The 23,144-nt window shown below is 42.0% G+C and overlaps 1 protein-coding gene across 12 annotated transcripts in view; it reads left to right on the top strand.

Moving 5' to 3' along the window:
• Nucleotides 1–23,144, top strand: part of BTRC (beta-transducin repeat containing E3 ubiquitin protein ligase) — a 118,305-nt gene that overhangs the window by 74,241 nt on the left and 20,920 nt on the right. For all 12 annotated transcript variants that reach the window (XM_040563148.1, XM_040563146.1, XM_040563145.1 and 9 more), the window contains 2 exons: nt 15,442–15,673; nt 19,832–20,018. In XM_040563148.1, the coding sequence (XP_040419082.1) occupies nt 15,442–15,673; nt 19,832–20,018 (419 nt within the window). The remainder of the gene's footprint in view (nt 1–15,441; nt 15,674–19,831; nt 20,019–23,144) is intronic.

The following is a 23,144-nucleotide window of genomic DNA, read 5'->3' as shown; positions in this document are numbered from 1 at the left end:
TAAGTGACTTGAGATAACTCCTCCCTACTCCTCCAGCAATAGTGCATACGTATTAGGGACTCTGAGGTCACTTGCTTTACCATCTGCCAGATCCCATCTTCGTCTAACATCTAAACATTACGTGAACAAGCAGCTTAAAGGTTTGCCCCAGATCCTATGGGAGTTTACCTGGAGGCAGTGAAAGTATGAAATGAGATCTCTGTTCCCATGTGTTATAAATGCACCAGAGTCTAGGAGGGATATCCTGTCGAAGCAACTACAGACACAGTGAATATAGCCTCAGGGCAGTCTGAGGTTACCTACGAATCTCCCAGAGCTGAGACAGATGGATAGCAACATACCAGAATAAATAGTGTTCCTGTGTGTCATGTGGAACTCAGCAGCTCAGTACCTCGTGGAAAAGGGTGTGGGTTGGATACGTCATAAATCTCAGGTATGCTCAAGCTCAGGTTGAAAATTGGCAGCTCTTTTTCTGGCTGATGGAGTGGCCCATCATCCATGGTAGAGAAATCAATATACCTTTGTATATTTAATAGAGTGGAGTCCTCAGTCCCATTTATGTTCTCTATTCATTGAAGGTCAGTTTGCTCAGTTACCAGTCAACAAGTTGGCATCTGTACTGTCTCGGGTGTTTTCTGAGCTACAGGGTGGTGAATGACCTCTTGCAGAACAGGTTGTTTCCTGGTTTGTACCATTCTACCTACTGGGACCTTTCAGGTCACTGGTTCCAGGCCCTTGCTTTTGCACGTACTGTGTTGTCCCTTTGGTGGACCTTGAGTTTCCCCTTAAAACCACTTAAAGATTGACCTGAGGACTTTTTTTCCATTCCATTTCCATCAGAAGATCATTCCAGAACCTGATTGGAAGACTGGATAAAGACTGGAAATCATCTCTGAGTTTCCAAGCTAGCTTATTCATAGTGAGACTGTAACACTGGTGTTTATGCTTGTTTCTTCCTTTTGTATGAATAGGCCCTTCCCTTTTTGGTGTTTATCCCCATATATGTATAGGGAGCAGTCATGCCCTCTTTGTATTTATTTTATTAGGACAAATTAAATAGGAGTGGCTTAATTTATGAAAGAAGGAAGAGAAATGGTGAAGATGTTTGAGCATTTGTGGTTGAGGAACTTGTTTCTTGGAGGAATTAATTTGTTGCTTTCCTGATCACACTCTCTTACAAACACTCTATTTAATAATTGTCCTAAACGTTACTGCAGCAATTAGTGCTCACTTTCATGTACATGCAAAGATCTACTTCTGGCTGATGTGAATTTATAGCGTAACTGTCATGTTAAGGCAGGGACACAACCTTCAGTTCTTCTGAAGGGAAAAGTAAGCTTGGGCAAACAACTGCATGCTGCTTCTTGTTATTGTCTGGTGTTCTGGTTCCTTAGTTCTCCTGGAACATTGCTCTGCCCTTCGCAGCATTCAGCACGCACTACTGTTCGACTGGGTCAGATCTCACTAGTAGTTACTGCCACTAATTGGCAAATTTTTAAATTCAGAGTTTTCTCGGTGGGAACCTAGAATGGGAAATAACTCACGTTGTGCAGTAAAACAAATTGTTCCATATTTGCCTTCATGTATATTTAACACAATTTATAATTTACAAAAAGAGGCTCAAATTAGTCTGCCTGTAGAAGCTCATATTCAAGATAACTTCAACAAGGCAGGCAGTCCCTTGTTGCATGTGACTGACGGGCTGAGCTGAGGCTGCAGTTTGGAAAGCCGACTGTATAGATTGCTGAACCTTACTGTTGAGGAAAATTAAAAACAAGCAAGCAGATAATTGCTCTCACAGACTTGGAAGTAGCATTCAAAGTAGCCGCGATTACTTACCCCACTGTAATAGTGAATCTTGACAGGGCTCTGTGTGCGACACGCAAACTTACTTTCATGATAAAGTATACCCTGAATTTGTGAAAGATTTAACCTTCAGATTTAACCTTCTCATATCCATAACTCTTGAGATCCTCCACTTGCTTCAGAACACAAAACGAGAGCCTTGCAACAATGGCCGCAAGCTGAGTTGAAGTACGTGATTATTAAAATATTGCAGCATTGTTTTTTCTGACCCCACTTCTGTCAATTTAAACAATAGCTTTTGTGTTCAGAGTCAGTTCCCATATATAACATTCATCTGGGGGAAAATAAAAGTGAAAAATACTTAACAGCTACGCTATGAAAAAAATTAGATTGTTAATTAAGTAAGACTTGTAATTTCTCAGCAAAGAAAGCCCTCTTTCTGTCAAGTAAACCTTCCTTGTAAGTCTTTGATTATAGGTAGTAAAAATGTTGCTTAATTTATGCCAATTATGTGCAAGTGTTGTTTTCTTTTAAGTCCCTGAATTTTACAGAATTGTGTGATTCTGTCGAATCAGATTATTCTCCTAGCATGTTAATTGAGATCTGCTAATCCTGGGCTTGATCATCATTTCTAATCTCAGCCAGTTCAGAGGTGAGTTGCAGTGTGAGTTTAGAAGACTCTGAAGATGATTAAGCATTGCAGTCAATTAGTTTGTTGTTTGAGACCTGAATTTTGCAATTGGTTTGGGTTGTAAGTGAAGATACACATGGAGTATAATCATTTCTGGAGAGAATCAGTACAGTTCTGAGACATCACATGAATTGGAACAAAATCAACAGTTTTTGAAGAAAAAATAAGCTATTGGAGGGACAGAATTGAAAGTCAAGATTAGATGTCTAAGCAGGGCCCTGGAATCCTGCATCCTCTCAACCTGCCAAACCAGAAGAGCCTGCATATCTGCAGAACTCTTTAAGAATCTGGTATTTGATAGCTGCAAAGAATGAATGATAAAAAAGCAGAGGCTTGTTAAGCCCAGAGCTGGAAAGCTTTAAAAAAATAATTCTCTGTAAAACATCTTTTAAATAGAATTTCAGATTTTGTTTATAACAAATGACATGCATCGACATCAGACAACTATATTTTGGTTTCAGCCAAAACCTAAATACCTTTTTTTTTCCAAAAGCCTGGGACGTGTAGATGAGCTTTGACCCGAGGTATAGAAGAAGAGAATCACAATCTAAGCTGGAAGAGACCTCGGGAGGTCCAACTTCTGCTCAGAGCACAGTCAATGTTGAATTCATTAGTCCCAGTTAATGTCAGTGGTTAGGTACCTGCTCCCCCCAAGTTTTGCATACTCAGAACTTCTTCCCTACAGTTCAAGACGTAAGTCTGCCACAGCATCCACAGATCTAGCTAATGCTTGGAGTATTTCACGTGTTTGCAGGAGAAGGGCTACATTTGGCACTAGCTGCCTCCCCTTTGTTTCCTGAGATAGCATCGAGGACCTCATCAAGGTATGCAATCTGGAAGGAACCCAGGCACAAGAGCAGTGGCTGCAAACTGCATCCTAAATGAAGATGGAAGATATGTGGCTTCTAATATTTAGCGGTGATCAGAGATCTAGAAAGTTCCTGTCCTTGGGCATGCATGTGTAGGAAGGTATTTTTGATGCTGTGGCTTATTACTGTTCTGCCAGCACAACCACATACCTGTTTCTGATTGAGAACCAAGCCACCATCATGCGTAGGCGCTGGGGAGAGCAGCTGGACTGCGTTGTGGATCCAGGGAGCTGAGTACTGCCAGCATCGTCAACTGGACTGCTACGGGGTAGTCTTGCTTTCACTTCACATGCCCTTCCACTCGCGTTGGACAGGTCAGATAACTGCCTGTAATCCTCTCCTGCCACATGGGAGAGGTGTGGGGAGCAGGAAGGAGTTGCCAGCGCTTTTCTCCAAGTCCTCTTAAGGGGATGAAAGAACCGGCCTTGGATGCCAGCTGTACCACGAGAGGGAAGGTCTGGATGTCAGGGTTTGGGTGCAGCAGCAGGACTGCGTACAGAGAGTTCGGGCCCGGAATGGCAAGGACAGCTGTCAGCTGGGACTGAGGGACACGGGCAGGTTATGCCAGGAAGTTTGCGTAGTGTTTGTCAGGTGCTTCTGTCATCTCCTCGGGTCTGGTTACTTCTAGTCTTTCTTACTGGACTTGTCAGAGAAGTGAAAATGTAACTGGGGATAGCCTAACATCCTATTGTGTTTCTTCGTCTCTGTCACACACTAATATTAAAATTGCAAACTTCTAAAACCGAGCAATGTTCAGAAGTCCCCTGGTGGTTAAATATTGAAATTGCTGTGGTAAGTAATGGAACTTAACTAAAGTGCACCCTCTCTAGGGCACTCATGTTCAGGGAGTGTACTTGTTTCCACATTCGTATTGGTGGTATCTGGTATCTGAATGCAGTGGCTCAGTTTGAGAAAATGTAATTTTTTCTTTACACCTGCGAGTTTTGAGTCTGCTTTGAGATGCTGCAAAAATGATTAGTGCAGCCGCATTTTTTCCAATTGATAATGTCCAGGCCGTGCCATTTCTAACAAGTTTTTTTGTTTATTTTTTAAGGGTCAAAAGTGTTTGCCAACGCTTGAGGGGAAAGCTTACATTTGTGTGGTGTGGTGTTGTTCGGTGGTACTTGCCCTCACCTTCCGTGCAGTGGCCTCCCAGGCCTTTCCCAGCATCAGGCCTTGCTTTTTTCTCTGTGTGGCTTGTATTAGGACACATACATTTAACAGAGACTCATGAAATGAAGAGGAGTGACTTGCCTACGGCAACTCAAGAAAGCAGTGGGAGAGTTAGGAATAAAACTTGAAAGACTTGGCTCCCACTTTCCCATCTCATTTTTACATTGTACTGCCAGCTTTCAGTTTATCAAGAATTAATAAGTAATAACCTGTGATTAAAAAAGGCCTGACACGCTTTCTGTCATTAGATGTTTCTCTGTCTTCAGCATTGTGCAGAACTCAGCAGGGTTACACCTTTTGAGTTTCACTTAAGCTGAGTTACTCAATATTTAATGCTGAAGCAGAAACACCTAATTCACAGCTGTAGGCGACCTGTCAGCTGCATTTGGATGTTTGTCAGCTGCAAGGTAGGGTGAGGTAGCAAGACTTATGTATGCTGTGAAACTTGAAATTTTCAACAACTTTTTCATTTAATTTCTTGCTACATTTCACATTCTGCCCACAGCTGACATGAAAATCCTTCAACTGCTCTTAAATTACATTTTAAAATAGAGAACAGTTAATTATAGCAATCTGAGTATTTATAATCAGAGAGAGAATTTCTTCTGACACTTGTTTCTCCTGAATTTCAGACAAACTAGTGGATGTATTCTAATTATTCATGTGACAGCAAAAAGCAAAGCAAATAAAAAGTATGGACAACACTACCCAAGAGTGCTTTGGATGAGACCAAATAGTGACATCTTAGCATCTATGGCTCTTCTGTTTCGAGGGTGCTAGAGGGAGCTCTAACCCCTCGATCAAAGGAGCAGGCTGTGAGTGGTGTGTCTGTCTAGCATGGTCTCTGGTAGGAAGTCTTGAATTCTCTTAATATTTAATTTTATTTTGTGTCAGAAAGTTGCATATGTTTTTTTCAGGCGTGTTCCCAAATTGCTTTTCCTAGATGAGAAGATGCACATAGTGTATTTTCAAGTATGCTAAATACAGGCTATTGTGAACTCCCTGAAAATAGAGGACAGAAATTAGAGGTATCACTGAGGTGTTTAACAGATAACATACAGTGGTAAAGTCTAATGTTGCCATATACTTGTTTTCACAAAGGAGAGCAATTCTCACAACAGAAAGTCTGTTCATATTTGAAAGAAAATATATTTAAAACTATTGTAAGGAAAAACTACTTCACTCAGAATGTAAGTGGGTTTTAGATGTTTAGCCAATTATTATAATAGAAATTAAAGGGTTGGTGATTATTAGATAAATTTACAATGGGATGCATCAAGGCACGAGGCTGGAAGAGATTTGTCACATGATATGCTCAACACTGATTCCACTCTTGATGTGACAGGAAAGTAACACTCTGAAGTGGGATGAAAAGATGAAAAAATACTGGAAGGCTCCCTCCCTCCTTTACTTTGAAGGTTTTTCTGAAAGATATTGGCAGCTGAGCGGTGAGCCAAGGAGGAATCCCTAGTGCAGTAGGCTGTGACTCGGATTCTGGGCTGTGCAATTTGAGTATCAGCTGATAGGGACCCAGTCTGCTCAGCTGTGAAACTGAATGTGCCTTGCTGAGGAGCTATTACAGTCTGAGCTGCTTGCCTGGGGTTGCAGAGGATACTATTTCTTGTCTTTCTTCTGTCATGTACTTTCACTTATCAACAGTGTCTGGCCTAACCCAACCCTATGCGATGAGTGAAGATAGAGAATTCACTAGAGAATGTCCCTGGCTTCTATTTTTGGTGTCTGTTGCTCAGATAACGAATCTCTTACAGATACCAATGAAAGAATGGACCGGCCTAGTCTTAAAATAAAAGTCACGTAAAACTTTAAGTTGGGATGACCACCTGGGGGTCTCCAGTCCAACTGCCTCTTCAGAGGAAGATTGCCTTCAGAGCCAGCTCAATTTGCTCGGGACCTTGTCCACTTGTATTTTTAAAATCACTCTCTTAACATCCAGAGTTTGTGCCCATTGCCTCTTTTACTGTCATTATGCACTTCTGCAAAGACTCTGTCTCACTTTCCTCTGTAACTTCCCCTTAGGTAGTGGAAGACTACTATGTACCCTTGGTCATCTCCAGGCCAAACACATCCGGCTCCCCTAGCAGTATTAGTCGTCCATGAATCACTCCGGTTTGCCAGTGAGGTAACATTTGACTGCACGGTTACCGTAACAGCCAGTCTCAAGAAGACACTTATTAGTGGGTGAGAGTTGTGTGATTACCGTGTAGGAGGCTACAAGGCAAATCTGTCAGGATTTTGGCTACAATCCACTGGCCAGCGTTGACCCTGACACCATGGAGAAGTATTTCATGGACTTCTCTTACAGCTGCCTCTGTGGTGGCTGCTGACAGCAGGAGTGTTGGTATCAGTCAGTGTTAACTCACTAGATGTCCTCTTCTAGACCTAGCTGTGCTGGTGGAAAAGAGCACCACACAGCCTTCATCTGGCTGCTGCAGGTTGCTGCCCTCCAGGATCTGTCAGCAGAACTGCAGATCTGCTTTCAGTTAAGATGAGGTGTTTTAGCTTAGACAGTTTAAATAGCAGGTCTTTGCTAACAAGCTTATTTTGACTGAAATAGGTTAGGCAGTGCTTGTGTAGCCAACTCTGCCAGCAGACCTAAGGAGTATGTTTGTAGTGGGAGCAAGCACGTACGTGACTCTTGTAGTTCTTCGGAAAGCTGCTGTGTTTTTGTTTGTTGCGTATCTCTAGTATTCCCTGGAAATACCTAGTATTCTGCTAGTCTGGAAGCGGTACATGACATCCCACGTGTGTATTGATGATTTGCAGTTCTGAATCGCTCACTCGCTTTGCCTTGGCTAGGTCGTTTGGTGTTCTTGTGCCCTCTTTGTTGGTACAAAGTGCATCTCCGAGGAGGAGGCTTATGGAAAATAGTACTGCTTGGAGCTCTGCTGTCTTGGTAAACTATCTTGGTTGGCTTCTCTTTCTTGATAATACAAGCTTTACATAAACAGAACTGTAGTGTTTTGAAAATCTCAATAGTATTACTCATAATAATTGCAGATAATAGATCTCTCAGGTCATTCTCTCCCTCTACTGGGGGGTTGGTTCCCAGTGTTACATATTCACAGTTAAGCTGTGTTTTGAACCACTCAAGTCCTCCTGCCTGTTCTGGCCACTTTCTGAGTTAAGGGAGTACTTGGAGCAAAAAGAAAATCAATGGTAACGCCCATAAAGAGAAACTTTGCTCAGGCATTAAGTAGATCATGCTTGGGTGTTTTTAAAACAGAAGCAACTGTTCCAGAAAACTTTGAAACTGCTGCTTAGAGCATAGCTTATGCCTTTCCCTGTCATAAACGAGCCCTGTGCTGCTACTGGCCATTACCCGATGACTTTAGTAGACTGGTTCTCCAAGTGATAATGTGAGTGTTCCTTCCCTCCATTAACAGTAATAACATGTAATGGTCCCAGCAGTTCAACACTGGTTCTGGTAACCATTCTGAGGAAGAAAGCAGTTCCTTGGGTGGCTTCCAGGGAAAGTGATTTCTTATTACTGCAGGATCTGCTTTGAAACTTGTGTATGATCAGTTTGCACCTAATAAAATGTGTGCTCTGAAATTAGCTCTTTAAGAGTGATGATGTCTGCTCCTCCCCGCCCCATATGTCTGGATATGCATTTGGTCAGGGATCTTAGTTTGGGAAAGTAACATATGCCAGTGCTGTGCTGATGCAAGCAGATTTCTCATCAGTGCTTGTTATTTTCAAAGGCAACTTGGAGTTAGGGGAGGAGGAGGAGAGGGACTCCCAGTTCACATCCACTGCTGGCATCAGAGAAATTTTATTTTGGAGGTTTTTACCAGCGCTTAAAATCTAGATGGGAGACCTATATCAAAGGAAAGTTTACAGTAAGAGCTAGGAGATTCCAGGCAATTAAACTTTATTAGTCTGTCTGAAACATTAAGTATTAGCTTAAAAGAATAGTTTTTTAATCTCCTCTCCCTGTTGCTGTTTACTGTGTAGCAGTGTAGGAGGGGAGCAGCTTCTCCAGCAAGGTATTATTGCTGCTCTTTATATAGCAGGTGTGTAAGCACCCATGGCTCAGTCCTGCCTCCCCAGTCCCCATAGAGACTCAGAGCATTACTTCTCCAGTGTCTGCAGCTTTCTCTGGCCCTAAAACAAAGCAGCCATCTCCCTTTCTTCGTGTCTGAGGTAATAGCCTTAGCCAGGTGCCCTCCAGGCTAACACCATATCATAGGTACTTAGATGGTACCTCTGAAAACTATTGGCCCCCCAGGATTTCAGAAAGTGCAGAAGGTTGGACTGCTATGTCCAGCGTAATTCCAGTGATCTTTCATCTAGATATGTCCTTTCTTATCAAAGTTTTTTCTGCAGTGTGATTAGAAACCAGATGTGGGCAAACAGCTGAAAGCCACAGACAGGCAAAACTGCAAGTTCCTTGAGTAACCAGGGGGCTGTTAATTTCAGTATGAGTATATATTTTGAATTTTCTCTTGAAAATAAATAGTAATGATGCTGTGGTTTCTTTCATGGTGCTTTCTTTTGACTCTCAGATGTGATTGATGATCATCTGCTTCTGGGTTATGTTCGTTTTTCAGAATGTTTCAGTGAGCTTTGCAGCGTGGAAACTAATTCAGTACTGAGCGAGTAAGTCCATATATGTGCTAAACCCATGGTTAACCTCACAGAGTCTGTTATGTGAGATGGAGGCAGGCAGAAATGGGTAGATTCTAAACCGAGCTTTTAAAATAAAAGTAAATGGAGTGAGTTGTTTAATGACCTAGCATTGTAGCTTTTCTGTCAAGTCAAACATCAGAAGAGCAGGTTTGCTCTGCAAGGGAGAAAAATGAGAAGCCGGCTACCCTTCTCGTGTCATTCAGGTGCTGTGGCTCGTGAGATCCTCCTCTTTATGGTGAGACATCCGCTCGTCACCCCCTGAATCTCAAAGCAAGGGAGCTCTTGGATGGGAAGTTGCCGTTAAGGAGCTATAAATGACTTCCAGCCTCTTTGCTTAGCCTTGGCAGACTGTGAATCAATTCTGCAGCATTTGGTAATTACAAGCCTAAAAAGGAAGAAGCCAGCCATAGAAATTGAACCTGTGTCCTGTTAATTACGCTGTTACTGCCTCTAGGCCATGCAAACAGCCCCCTTTCAACAGGACTCTGAAATACTAGCTCTGCCCTGTAGTATGGAGGGCTGGCATACGGTCCAGCTCCGTTTCAGCCTTTTTATCATCTTGCTACGTTGGAGTGGTATCGAGTGGTATTTCATCCCGGGCAGGAGCAAGCAGGTTCACAAGTAGCTTTGGAGAAGTGAGCCGTGCCAGCGTTCCCTGTCTGAGCGCAGCTTTACAGGCATCAAACCGAAACATCTCGCTGCCACCCTCGTACCTTTTAATCCCTCCGCTTTTCCCACACAGCTTCAAAATTCCTGAGCTTTGTTTGTGCTGCTGCTGAAAGAACTAGTTTCGTGTTTGGATTCACTGTTGGTTTCTTAATGCGGTTAATCCTGAGGAATATTCAGGATATGTACACAAGCGTGGCTTTGCTTTCATTGTCAAGTTACCATCTCCCCCCACTCGGGACATACACCTCCACGGTACCTTTCTTTGTCATCCAATTGCTCGTTTTTTCCCCCCGTGTCTTTTATCTTGTGAGTAAAGTTTGAGCAGTACGCAGAAAGTTAACTGCCTGGAGTCTTTTAAATATAAGTAACACGCACCCAGTAATAAGCTGTCGGTTGTTTTTTTGCTGCCTGCAAAGAAACATAAACACAGCGCTCATTTCTGGCAGGTTTTTACTGTCAGAGTTTCTCCTATTATATTTATCTTACAATTTGCCAGGGGGTGAAGTTATTAAGTTTTAGCAGCAGCCATCGATCAAGTTCACAAGTTAACACGATAAAGGCTCTGTGCCGCTCCGATCCGGGAAAATGATGATCCTCACTCGGTAATTAACTAAATGAGAAAGTTAAATCTTACTTGAGAGCTGGGAGAGATGAAAGAGAGGTGTTTGTCAGTTTCTCAGTGGAAATTAGAAGCAGTTTTCTGCAATTCCCTAAGCTGCTGCTCTGTCATATTTTACATAAGCACTGGGAAAACGTCTTGTAATTAGTGCTGTCATGGAGGATTTTTTTTGCTGAAGGATGTTGGAATAATTCATTAGATTATCAAGAAAGGCTTGTGTCCTGAAATGATTAGCACAGTGAAATTTAAACCATTAACGATAACAAGTTTAGAGCTTGCTGCAGTGCAGAGGCACCCGGGGTATGTCTGTGCCTATTTCAATCATTTCTTATAATTAAACATTATGTCCTCTTTTTTCCTCCCCTTCACTAAGACCCATCCAAAATTCCTGTTAAGGTGGCTCTGTCTAGATCAGTGACTTAACCACAACTGGCAGTGCAAGCAGCTGGAGGTGAAATGCTGCAGCTGCAAATAAGTTGTAGAAGACATCTACCTGGGTCGGAGCCTGCAGCCCCAGTGAGTATGGGGAGGAAGGGAGGAAACCCAGTTTGACCTGTTGGGACTGGGTTGTCAGAGGGAACTCCCTTCATTTCATCTGGAAAGAAGCTCAGTGAGAAATTTGTGGTGGTGACCTAAGCTCTCACTCTTTGTAGAGCTCCAGCATGAAGATGTCTGGAAGGTTCAGCGCGTCCCAACCTTGCTGGGATTAAGCCATACATGATACTCTAGGAAACAGCTTCTATTTTTCTTAAAAGAGATCTCCTCTTAACATCAAGAAATGCATAATCTGAATTCATCTACACTGTGCAAAGTGCCTTAATAAAATCCTCTGCGATAATTAGAAGATGTTGTGTTTTTTAATATAAAAAAATCAAAGTTTTGACCATTAGTACAGGTGGTAAAACACTATTTAAGGCCTATGCCATGATCAGAGAACTGTGGTGGTGCTTTTTTTTTTTTTTTTTTCCCTGTGCTTCAGAAGGATTCTTAGCCCCCCTACTGAACAAAAACAAAAATAACCTTGGTTGTCATACGTGGGTTACAGCTGTGATATACCACAGCTATTTTGTTTTATATGCAAAGCAGCAGATTTATCCAGGCTTTATTTATCTGTGCTGAAATATGGCACCTTCCTATAGTCACGAACGATTATTTAGATTAAAGTCCTTTCATATATTAGTCCTCTTCTACTTCACTGGGCATACAAATGTGCTTTGTGTTAAATGTAGCCATTTGGAGAAATGGTCTTGTAATTATGGGCTGCAATGGAGCATAGTACATAGATCCCTGAGCTAGTACGAACCTGAGGCAGGCAGTCCCCTGGGTTTCCCGGCACGGCCTACTAGCTCGGGCACACCGTTGGAGGAGGACACCTCGGCTGTCCTTGCAGTTGGGTTGGCATGTCCAGAGCCACCCTGGGCATCGCCGAGCCCTCACTTACCAGGGGTTTGTGAAAGGGAAGCACAAAAAGCTTTCTCTGTTCCAAGCTAGTAGTTTGCTGTGTTGCACCCAAGCGTTCTCCCAGGGTGCCAGTCTACCAGTACTTATTCTTCTTTGCCACTTTTGGAAGTGAAGCTTATAAAAAGCATAATATGCTTTATATTTATATTCATGTTTGGATGAATATTGAACCTAGCAGTGTGCATGGCCTGTGGGGCGGTTCTCGCCTCGTCAGGCTAGGCCTGGCTGTGGTGCCAGGAGGAGGAGGAGGCTGTAGGCCATTGAGTGTTCCAGGAAACACAAACTGCTGCCGTTCTGAGGTGGTTTGCAATGAACTGGAGGCAGCTGATCAGAAAGGTTGAGTCATCAGGGTTTATTAGGAAGCCAAATCGATTCTCTTGCTGCTTGTAACCGGTCCCCCCCCCCCAGCGCTTTAATAATACAGATGCTTGATGTCATTGTTTTGCTGTTCCTTTTTTTTTTTTTTTTTTTTTTAATAACAGGCCTTTTTCACTGAACCCCCCGTGGGTTTTCAGGAATCTTCAAATTGAAGTTTTAGAATTTTCTTCTCAACTGTAGCTACAGACGGTCTGGGGAAGGCATGGGTGTATGCATTGCAGTCGCATGATTTTGGAGCCTTGTGAGTTCATCTGTCTTATCTGCAGAACCGGTGTGTTTGTGGTCTGCCCTGTCTGCGTGGTCCTCTGCCCTTATAGACCACAGGACCTGCTGGGCATGCCATAGCTAGCTGTGGGCTTGTCTCTGCTCCTTTCGATGGCAAACTGGGACGGGCAGGGGTGCAAGCAGTGTCTCAAGGTGATATTGTCACGTGTGGCCAAAGTAGAGCACACAGAGCTACAAACACATCGTACTGCTCTCCACTAATTTGGACGTACTCACTGTAACACATAGAGTGCTTTTCTTAGCAGATCCACTATATCAGCCTAGAGTTTGACTTCAGGTTACAAGTTGGTCAATAGACTCTTTAATTTACTCATTATTCCTGCCCCAGAGGCCTGTATTCACTTGGGATGTACGCAAGATGACTTGCTCCCACCTAAGCCATCTGTTTTTACACACACATGAGCCATTAGTTGATTTTTTTACAGATGTTGCAGCTTCTATTTGATACCCCAGGCTGACATTTTAGAGGTAAGTGGGGAGCTGGAGGTTGCTGTGGAAAGGGTGCTCAGGAGGCAAGCAAGGGCCAGAAGCTGGTGCCACCCCATGAAAGCACAAGTTGCCCCTTTTGTGGTCTGTGCACATCATCTGACTGCTCTGCTGCCAGCTCAGCATCATGCAAGACTTAATCTCTCACATTAAAAGGCAGAGGTATAGGCTTTTAAAAAATGTTTTGTTGAGACAGCCTATTGTAAGGTTGACTTCACGGCAAAGAAAAAAAAAAGAGTTCAGTGACATCAAGCTTGTAGAATACAACATCTCTCCTCCGTCTTAATCCAGCATTTTTATGGGGGTGTCTGTTTTGCAGGCAGCTTAACTGCAGCAGAAATGACCAGAATCCCCTAAGACCAATGTACAGGGCAGTCCATTGGTAATCGTTTTTTGCCAGGCTGTTGCTAGCTGTGGACTTTGCTAGGAAAACTCCAGTCTTTCACACCAAGGATGTCATTCCCACAGTCCCTTTAGAGATTTCTCTATATAAAAAGTTGCCCCAAAAGAAAGTATTCCTTTCCTGCTGCCCAGTAGTGGGTTTGTGACTCACTTGCAGTCAGTGCTGTCTGTGTGGTGACCAAATGAAGTAGTGTAGATCAGTCATAGGCCGTGTCTTACGTGGTCTTACTCAACACACGCAAGTCTGCAGGGAGGACTGGGGATAAAAGTAAGGTTGAAAACACTGAGCTGCATAATTAAGCATGGGTGATATGATCTCCACGTTTCAATTCATAATACCAAAATAAAAAAAAAATGCTTGTTAAAAATGGCAGCTGATTTCTGTACAAGAAAAAATCTGTCCAGATCTGCTGGAAATGCTGAAATTTGGGTGGATTTGCACTATAAAATGGAATGTAAATGATCAATAGTTAGGTAGATTTTCAAATTACAATGTTTTTGGTGTTCTGAAGTCAAGATTGCTAGCAGGACAGGGGGGTATTGAAGTACAGGAATTCTTTTCTCCGCAGCAACAATGAATTCCTGCTTTCTAAACCCAGTTTTGATAACTAGTTTCTGTGGTCTCAAAACATGTTTCAGCACTTGCTGGGAAAAGTTGTTTGTTCTTTTTTTTTCTTTTTCTTTTCCTGTAAAATGAGTTAATCCATATTTTTCTTTTAGATATCATTGCAGACATTTAGGTATTCATTTTTTTCTCTGAAGTCAATGAAGTCTAGAGAGGTTGCTGCCTGGAATTGTCATCGTACAACAGAAATATGGCACCCCTGAATCAATGGTTTATGTATTTCGGTGTCTGTAATTTGTTTCTAATTATTTCATAATTAATAGAGAATTTCTAAATATATTTTGCAAATAAAAATGATGTAATATTATTGACTGGTATTGTAACACTATTTGATGTTAAGTATTGGGGTGAAAAAGAGAAAATCACATGTTTTTGGTGGGATATAGTAGGAAAATGAGAATTGTCACAGGGTGGGTGCTGTACAGGTAAGTCTTTGCAGCAACATTGGACTTGCTTTGGCTAAATGTGTACCCGTAGTATGTATTCCTAGACTGGAGAGATAAAGAAGTGAGTTTGTAGGGATAATGAATCCTAAAAAGAAAAAAAAGTCTTAATTTATCATTTAATAAACGATCTGACCTGTATGGGAAAAAATAATTTCCCAATAAATGGTTAATATTTTTTGGACAAAGGATATTCCTGCAATGCAAAATGTGCACTTTCCTTCCAGTTAAATTGTTTAGAAAGCAGAAATTACATCTTGCTATCAAGTAGTAAATTGAAATGTCAGTGTTTTGTATTGTCCCTGAAACTCTTTGAGCTGAGCCTTTCTGACGAGATATTAACAATGCTCAGAAAGTTTAAGATCTTTCATTCTGCGAAGGAAGTATGTCACATATATCAGGGTGTGTTTTAGCGGGCTTTACTCTCAAGGTATAATTTTGTACTCGAAAGAAGTATAATCCATTTCTTTCTCATCCATTTCAGGCGTTTCCTATGAATTGTAGCAGCAGTCCATTCTTTAGAAGAAAATACAAGTGCATTTTTCTGTTAGTGCATTGACATAACTGGTAACCGCAGGTTAGGAATCCAAATGCATCTTACTGTCTGCAAGGTGTAAATAAAATTGTTTTTATTAAATTGGCACTCATGGTTTCCCATCTAACCAGTCCTTTATGTGCAGCTCAGACATGAACCAGTACCTTGTCCTGCAGGGGTTACAGCTCACTGTGACAGCACTCCGACTGACAGCAGCAAATGAGATACACCGTCTTGGCCAACTTTATGTATCAGAGTGTTTTTTCCTTCTGTTATCTTCAAAAAAAAACATAAAACCACCTGAGCTTCTTTTCTTATTAATTATTTGGGTTTTTCTTTCCTTTCACAGACAAAACTTGCCAATGGCACTTCCAGTATGATTGTGCCCAAGCAAAGAAAACTGTCTGCAAGCTATGAGAAGGAGAAGGAGCTCTGCGTCAAGTATTTTGAACAGTGGTCCGAGTCTGACCAGGTGGAGTTCGTGGAGCACCTCATCTCCCAGATGTGTCACTACCAGCACGGACATATAAACTCATACCTCAAACCCATGTTACAGAGGGACTTCATCACCGCACTGCCAGGTATTTCTGCAGGCAGAGGAAGCTTGTTCCTCCATCTTGTCTTCCAGAAAACTGTTCCACTTGGCTTCCTGTGACTTTGGCCAGCCCTACTGAAGAGGTCTCTTCAAGGGTCAGCTTGCAAAATAGATGATAACTTTTGAATGAAAAGTTCCATACCGATGCAAAATATAGGAACATTTTGTTTTGTATTCCTACCATCTCTCAAGGCATGATCTAATAGATCTAATACCAACATGATTTGGCTAGGAATAGTTCTTATGTGTATCTTAAGGAGAGTCATCACAAGCCACAGGACAGGTAGTTGTGCTCATAATGCCCACAACGATACATTAATAACCAAAAAAACTTAAATTAAAACTACATAGCTATGTGAAGAGAGGAGTTTCCAGTCATTTGATCATTCTTCAGAAGGGATTTCTCAGCCTGAAATTAAAATAAGATGGAAAAAAAGATGGAAAAAACATGTTTAACTGTGAATTGTACAAACGTAAAGGCAGTGCAGGAGTTTTGCTATGACGTTAAGTATGCAGACTCCGGATTTTTAAGCTCATTGTGGCCAGTAATCTAATGGTTGTTGTAGCATTAAAAAAAAATATCTTAGTTATGCTAAGTACCTTCTTTATGTTAGTTTCTAGTAGTCCAGTGGCAATAATCGCATGTACTTAGAGCAGCATTATCACTTGTGGAGCTGTTCTGTTTCAGGAAAACAGAGAGTGCTTTGAAAGCGCATTGGTTTCCCCAGTTTTAAAGTGGAAGTATGCATACAGTTAGCTACACGATTTTTCCAGGTCTTCCTCCACAAAACTCCACCAGAGCAAGCCAATACATCTAATTTTCACTTGTTTAATTTCGTGCTACAACCTTTTTTGTGAACTTTTTGGGCAAATACTAGAAATATTTTCACAGGCATCCAAAATTTCCCAGCCATACCGTATTTGTTGGTGGTCTTTTCACACTTACTCAGGAGGCAGCTCTAGCTTTGAATTTTGGTATATCCAAGTGCAGAATAGATAAGAATTAGGCAGCTAATATCTGAATATATGAACAATTGTGGGAACTGTGTGCTCGAAGAAAGCACAAGTGTCAATTTGCATATTTTCAAAGTGCTAATGTCCTAGTGAATATAGTGAACATATATATTTCTCTCTAAGGGAGAAAATGAATGACAAAGAACTGTACTGGCTCAGACTGCAGTCTGGGAGGTGCAGAACGTCCTTGGTATAGGCAGGTTTCCAGTAAGGGTGGTGGGAAAAGGGAAAGTTCAGAAACTGCTGAGGAAGGAATGGTGAACCTAAAATTTTGAATTAAGTCAATAAAAAAACCTGAACTCTTTAAGTATTTTGTAGCTTTCTGAAATGTGCAAGTGTTCAGTACTCTGGTTTCTTTTTTACACCTTCATTCTCTTTCCTGCTCTCCCCTCAAGTAAATAAAACAATAAAGATAGTCCAGAATCATGAGGCATCTTATCTCTGTCCTCCTAGTGCTGTCCCACAGAATGACCAGAGGTAGTTTTAGATCATGAGCAGACTTCACTACTATAGAGGAAAATTGGCTCAGAATGTTTTCCCAGTGCTTAGGACAGAATTAAGGTTGTTTGAAAAATACAGCTTAACTGCGTACTTAACAAACTTTGTTCCGTTTCTAAAAAAAATACAAGGCCTTTGCTTAGCATTTCCAAGCTGTTTAACATTTTTTATGGGCAAAGTCATTTTATAAGGGTTTCATGTGTGAAATAACTGGAACATTCTTTTAACAGTTGGTTTGGAGGACTGAAGGCCTAATCGTGTTTCACATTAGTTTAGCAAAAGCTTTTGTGCAAGGAGATTTTTTTAAGGAAGCAGTGCTCCAGTAGATATATGGCTCATATAATAATAAAATTATTTCTGTTTGCTGCCAGGCCAAGATAGCTCTGCCCTTCCACTTATCATAAATGTGGGAAGGGGAGGCCAAAACATCAGTATTTCTTGTTGGCAAAGAATCTGTCTAGGATCAAAAGCATCACTTACAGTGATGGAAACTTAAAGTAGTTACGATATCTCAATACAGCTAGGCTTAAAGTAAAGCTCCTGAATATCCAGAAGGGGCAGGTGGGTCAGAGACAGAATTGTGGGTGTGGAATACTGTCCCCACTTCATGCAGTGTAGCCTTGCTTCCTAAAGCCGCTGATCTGTTCCCCATATAAAATAATTTCTTGCTGTTGTGCTGCTTATGTAAAAAGGCCAGTGTGGATGCTACATGGGCTGGCATTTTTAATGTCCTGGTGGGTGGCTGTCTGTTTCCCCACTGGAAGCAACACAGATTGGGAAAGCAAATATGCTGTTTCCACCCAGGAGGGAGCTCAGGACTGCAGGTGTCAAGGTGGGGAAGGAGGGGAGCACAATTGTTCACATCTGCCCTACCAAATTGTGGAATTCCTGCAAATTCCACCTCAGGTTCACCAAAATCTCTCTCTCTTTCCACGAGTTGCTGTAGTGTCAATCTAAATTTACAAACACTTCTTTTTTAAGAGAGTGTTTCATGTAATGGCTGTATATATCTTTTCAGATTAAATACATAATAAAGGCTGCTGATGCTTTTATTTTGCAGGTTGACATCTAATTTTGCACCTATAAAGATAAGAAATGTCAGGCTTCTTTCTGCTCTCTCTGGCTGTGCGTGGAATCATTCCTGTGCTTTTTCTGCTCTGTGAATGGAAGCAGAAAAGGCTGGGCAGAAAGTCTCACCGAGTGTGTTTATAAACTCAGGATGTTTGAAAGGAGTGAGGAGACATGCTGAGTTTCCTTGTTATCATGTGCCAGGAGATAATTTTGAGATCTTTCAGTTGACGAAACCAAGCAAAGGTTGGGCCTTTTGTTTCTTATGAAGTCTAATAAGAATCAGCTGATTGCCCCCAGTTTGGGCTGCTGACGTGTGGAAATGTGACTGTACAACTGCATTTGCTGCTTTTTCTTTGTCACTGACAAGCAGGGCCTGATCTTTGAGGCTGTTGTTTTAAAAGCAAGAAAGGCCGTATTTAACGATGTCCCGGGTGTGAACTGGAAGGAAGACGCATGTAATACCCATCTGTCGTGCTTCCTTTTGGGTTGGTCTGGACATGATGCCTGAGGGGTAGTGGGGTCTCAACCACAACTTTGACAAAGCCTCCGAAATGTGACCCGTGAAGTGGGATGACGTCTTGACACTGTCTCACTCAGGAATTTAGCAACCTCAAAGACAAGTTGTATTTACGCAACATCTCATTTAAAAGGCGTCTTATTTTTATGATGTCTTGCTGGTGATCACATCTGAATGTGTGAGGGCACGTTTTTGCTGGGCCCGTCCCTCTGGTTACAAAGCAGAGCATCCCCTTGCTGCCCCCAGTGGAGCGATGTCTCCTAGGTGCAACCCAGGCTACAGAGCCATGCCCTGAAATTGTTACTGGTCACTGGCTTTTTACTCATCTGCTCTACATTTTACTCCAGCCATGTTGAAACAAAGCCAGTCCTGGTATTCGCACTGGAAAATATTTGCAAATTATATAATTTTGGTGCATGTTTTCCCTCCACCCACTGAAATGAATGAAGCTAGCAAACCTGCTTCACTTTCTCCTCAGCCAGCCTCTTCTTCCCTCTCCCCTTCTCTGTACATCTGCATATCTTTCCCTCCCCCATGTCTAAAGGTACCACTACCCTTCAGGGCACACATTGGGAATATATATTTTTTTCTTCATTACGTTTAAAAGCTACTGCTTTAGCAAAAACAGCTTTTGAGCCGTTGGAACATGCGAACAGCTGTAGCAGTGAGATGAGAAATGGTCCTAATATAGAGAGATTTTGGGGGCTGCGTCGCTGAGTTGGAAATGCCATCCATAGAATATCCCCCTAGTGCTAAAACCCATCGAAATAGATTGGAATGACTTCTTGGATTCTTTATTATTTTTAATGACTTGTTGTGTTATATCCAAAGGAAGTTGGAGAACACTGTTCACTCCTGAACTTAGCCACAAAGGCTCTTCTGTGCATTTGGTCCAGCTCTGCATGCAGAAGAGTAGCTGGAAGGGGATGGGGAAGAGAGGGCATCTTTGTAATAGTAAGGGGAGTTGTTTTAAACTGCACATCTTCCAAACAAATAATGCTTTTTTTTTCTTCTTTTATTTCTTTTTTTTTTTTTTTTTCCTAGCTCGGGGATTGGATCATATTGCTGAGAACATCCTGTCCTACCTGGATGCCAAATCGCTGTGCGCCGCTGAGCTGGTGTGCAAGGAGTGGTACCGCGTGACGTCGGACGGCATGCTGTGGAAGAAGCTGATCGAGAGGATGGTCAGGACAGACTCGCTCTGGAGGGGGTTGTCGGAGAGGAGAGGATGGTGAGGGAACTGCATCTTCACCTCTTTTGCCCCCATTTAAGACAGTAGGTGCCATGTGTTTCAAACCATGTTTGAAGAGGCGTACGTAGCACCCTGAAACAACATGTTGGTCCCAAACCCCACAAACCTAAACCAAAATTCAGGGGTTGGGGAGTCGGGGCATCATTTGGCTGTGCAGGCAATGTGGGGGCTTGTTCCTCACTTTCCTCATCTGATGATGCTCTTATCCCACTGTGACGAGTGAGATACACAGACTGCGATTTTTACGCCCAGCTGTCATTCGGTTCAAATTAAGAAGCTGTGTACGCCCCGGGGAACACTAAACTAGTCAGCAGTTCAGAGCAGAAGAGCTTTTTTAGGGGTGGCAGTGGGGCAGCATGTGCTATGAATTAGTTCTTTCCTGATAGGTCTGTTTGTTTTCCTCAGCAGATTTTCACTATTAGATATCTGTTTAATTTTCAAACTGGAAGCTGAGGGTAGGTACCACGGAGAATAGGGGACTTTAGAAATGCAGATAGATTAGTTAATAATCAGCTGGAATAGCCTTACTACAATGTGGGTCTCACTCAAGTTTGAAGCTGCTCTGTTAACATTTCATTAGAACTTTCCCTCTCAGGGGTACGTCCTTTAATACATAATTTTCTTTTCCAAGGGTGTCCCTAGGATGTTGGCAGAAAGGAAGCTGGGTATGAATATTTCATAAACAAGATAAAAGTGACAGCTCAGGCATTTTGGTTGCCATTAAAAAGAAAAAGATACAGAGTTGCAAACAAAGACTCCCGTTTCGTGCTTAGTTTTGTTCTACTGTTTGTCTCTGGGAGTAAAGGCAAGTAAATCAGGATTGTGAAATGTCTTTTAAAAATAAACACAATGTTGATCAGCTTCCACTAGTGTAATGTTTGTAAGGAGAGTAAAATAAACACAACCAAGACAGTGTTAACTTTTGCATCCCTTTTAGCGTCTTGCTCTCTTCAGGACTACTATTTTTGCTCTGTGTTGTTGAGGTCAGAGTAAGTCAGAAGAGGACCTTGGGAGGCTATTTAGTCCCTCCTGTGTCCCAAAGGCAGAACGAGCTTTCTTTAAGTCATTCCAGAGATGTTCATCTAACATGTTCTTAAAAACCTCTGATGGAGATCCCCTGTGCCTTGCATGGGCAAGCAATGCCACTGTTTCAGTAACGTCACTGTTTTCCTAATATCTAGATTTTCCTAAAATCTAGGCACAGTCTTCCTAGCTACAGTTCAGCAGATGATATTTAGCCTACACAGACACAGAGGACAATTTCTCATTTTTGTTTCTCATTTTACTCATTCTTTTATATGGTTGGGAGATTGTTGCTTCCTATATATAGGATGCACTAACCAACCCTCATCCTGTCTTTTCTCGTCCTCTTGTCATTCTTGGTTGTCTCTGTTGAGACTCCCTGCAGTCACTCTGCTCCTTTTTTGGAGGATGGAGCTGCACCCAAGCTGGGTGTCTTCCTTCTGCTCAGGCATCACCAGTGTCTAGTGGTGTGAGAAGGACTGCTTTCCTTGCCTTATGGAGAACACTGCATTTTATGCTTTCCAGTAGCACATGCGCTTTTTTAAAGTGATAGAATACCGTTATATAACATTTAATTACCTCTTCTGTGGAAGTTCTGCTCAGCTATTATTCCTCATCTTGCATGCTTTTGATATTACTAAGTGGTGAACCTGGCACTTGTCCTTATTGAGTTAGATTCCATTTACTGCTTAGTATTTCTCTGTTTTGTCAGGAACATTATGAGTTTCAGCTTGTCCTCCAAAGTGCCTGTGGCTTCTCCCAACTTTACTGTCATTGGCCATGTAGTAAACATATTCCCTGTTCCATTCCTTGTCATTATTGAAAATGTTTAATAATGACAGATCTAGGACAGACTCTATGCCAAGATCCCAGTTGCCTTCCTTTATTTTTTGAGTGCACCATTTGTAAACTGTGCATGCCAGCCATTTGTGTGTCCACCCTTGAGCACTTCCACCGAGATCATATTTCTCTAGCTAACGTAAGAGAATGGCCTGTGAGAAGAAACTAAATCTAGTTGACATGATTTGTTCTGGACTGATCAATTTGGCTGTTGTCTGTCAGCTTGTCATCTTCTAGGAATTCATCTAATTGACTGTGTGCTGTAGTATCAGCAGTCTGTGATGTTGAGCTGGACTGTCCACCATTTCCTTGGGTCTGCCTTATCCCCCCTTTTAAAACATAAGAGCTACAATTGTCTTTTTCTTGTTCTCTGGAACTTTATTCATTCTCCACATCTTGGAGATAATAGCTGATAGTTCTCAAGTTGTTCCCTCCATATTGCAGAAATAATATTAATACCCATTACTAGCCATAGAGACTGACATTAAAAACAAAAAAGGGGTTGCAAAAATCCTTCTTCTTATCTCAAAAAGGACAGTCTCACCATGTTACTGGACCTCTTTCTCAGGTTTTTCTGACTCCTCTAGAGCAAGTTGTGCCACATCTTTCAGACTGCCCTCTGATTAGCTCTAGAAGATACAGCTGAGGCATGGCAGGGTGGTAGAGGACCGGTGTTACTTGCTTAGACCTCCTCACTTTGCATGTGGGCTTAATAATTTCAGCATTTGCAGCTTCTGGTTTACAACAGAAACACCCAGTTCTGCAGCACCTCGCTGACATCTCATCAGGGAGCAGTAAGGGTTACACAGATTTAGAGAAAAATTAAACAGAAGCCCAAAATCTGGGTACTATTAAGCCCATCTGAATGCTTGATTGAGTTGGCTGGTCATCAAAAACTGCCAACAATAGTTCGTTTTGTCACAGAGCCTTAGCGCAGCGGTCACTGGGATGCCATGGAAATTCTAAACAGTGCCTTAGCTGACCTCTAAACAACTGGCTCTACATGCAACAAGACATAGCTTGTAGGTAACACCAAGACCTTGTAATAGTAAAGTTGGAAACAATTGACAGGTTTTCAGGCAAATAGGCTTATATACAAATTGTCCTAGAGCTGCGCCAAGCCTTCCAGGGTGTGCTGTAAGTTATTATGCACATCTCCAAAGCATTTTTGGTCTCCCAGGGCCAATAATTTTAATTTTCTTGCATGAATTTCCTGACTGGGTCATGTAAGGATCCATCTTG

Source organism: Cygnus olor, chromosome 7, assembly GCF_009769625.2.
Source record: "Cygnus olor isolate bCygOlo1 chromosome 7, bCygOlo1.pri.v2, whole genome shotgun sequence".
NCBI lineage: Eukaryota > Metazoa > Chordata > Aves > Anseriformes > Anatidae > Cygnus > Cygnus olor.
This window is presented reverse-complemented; position numbering and strand designations above follow the sequence as displayed.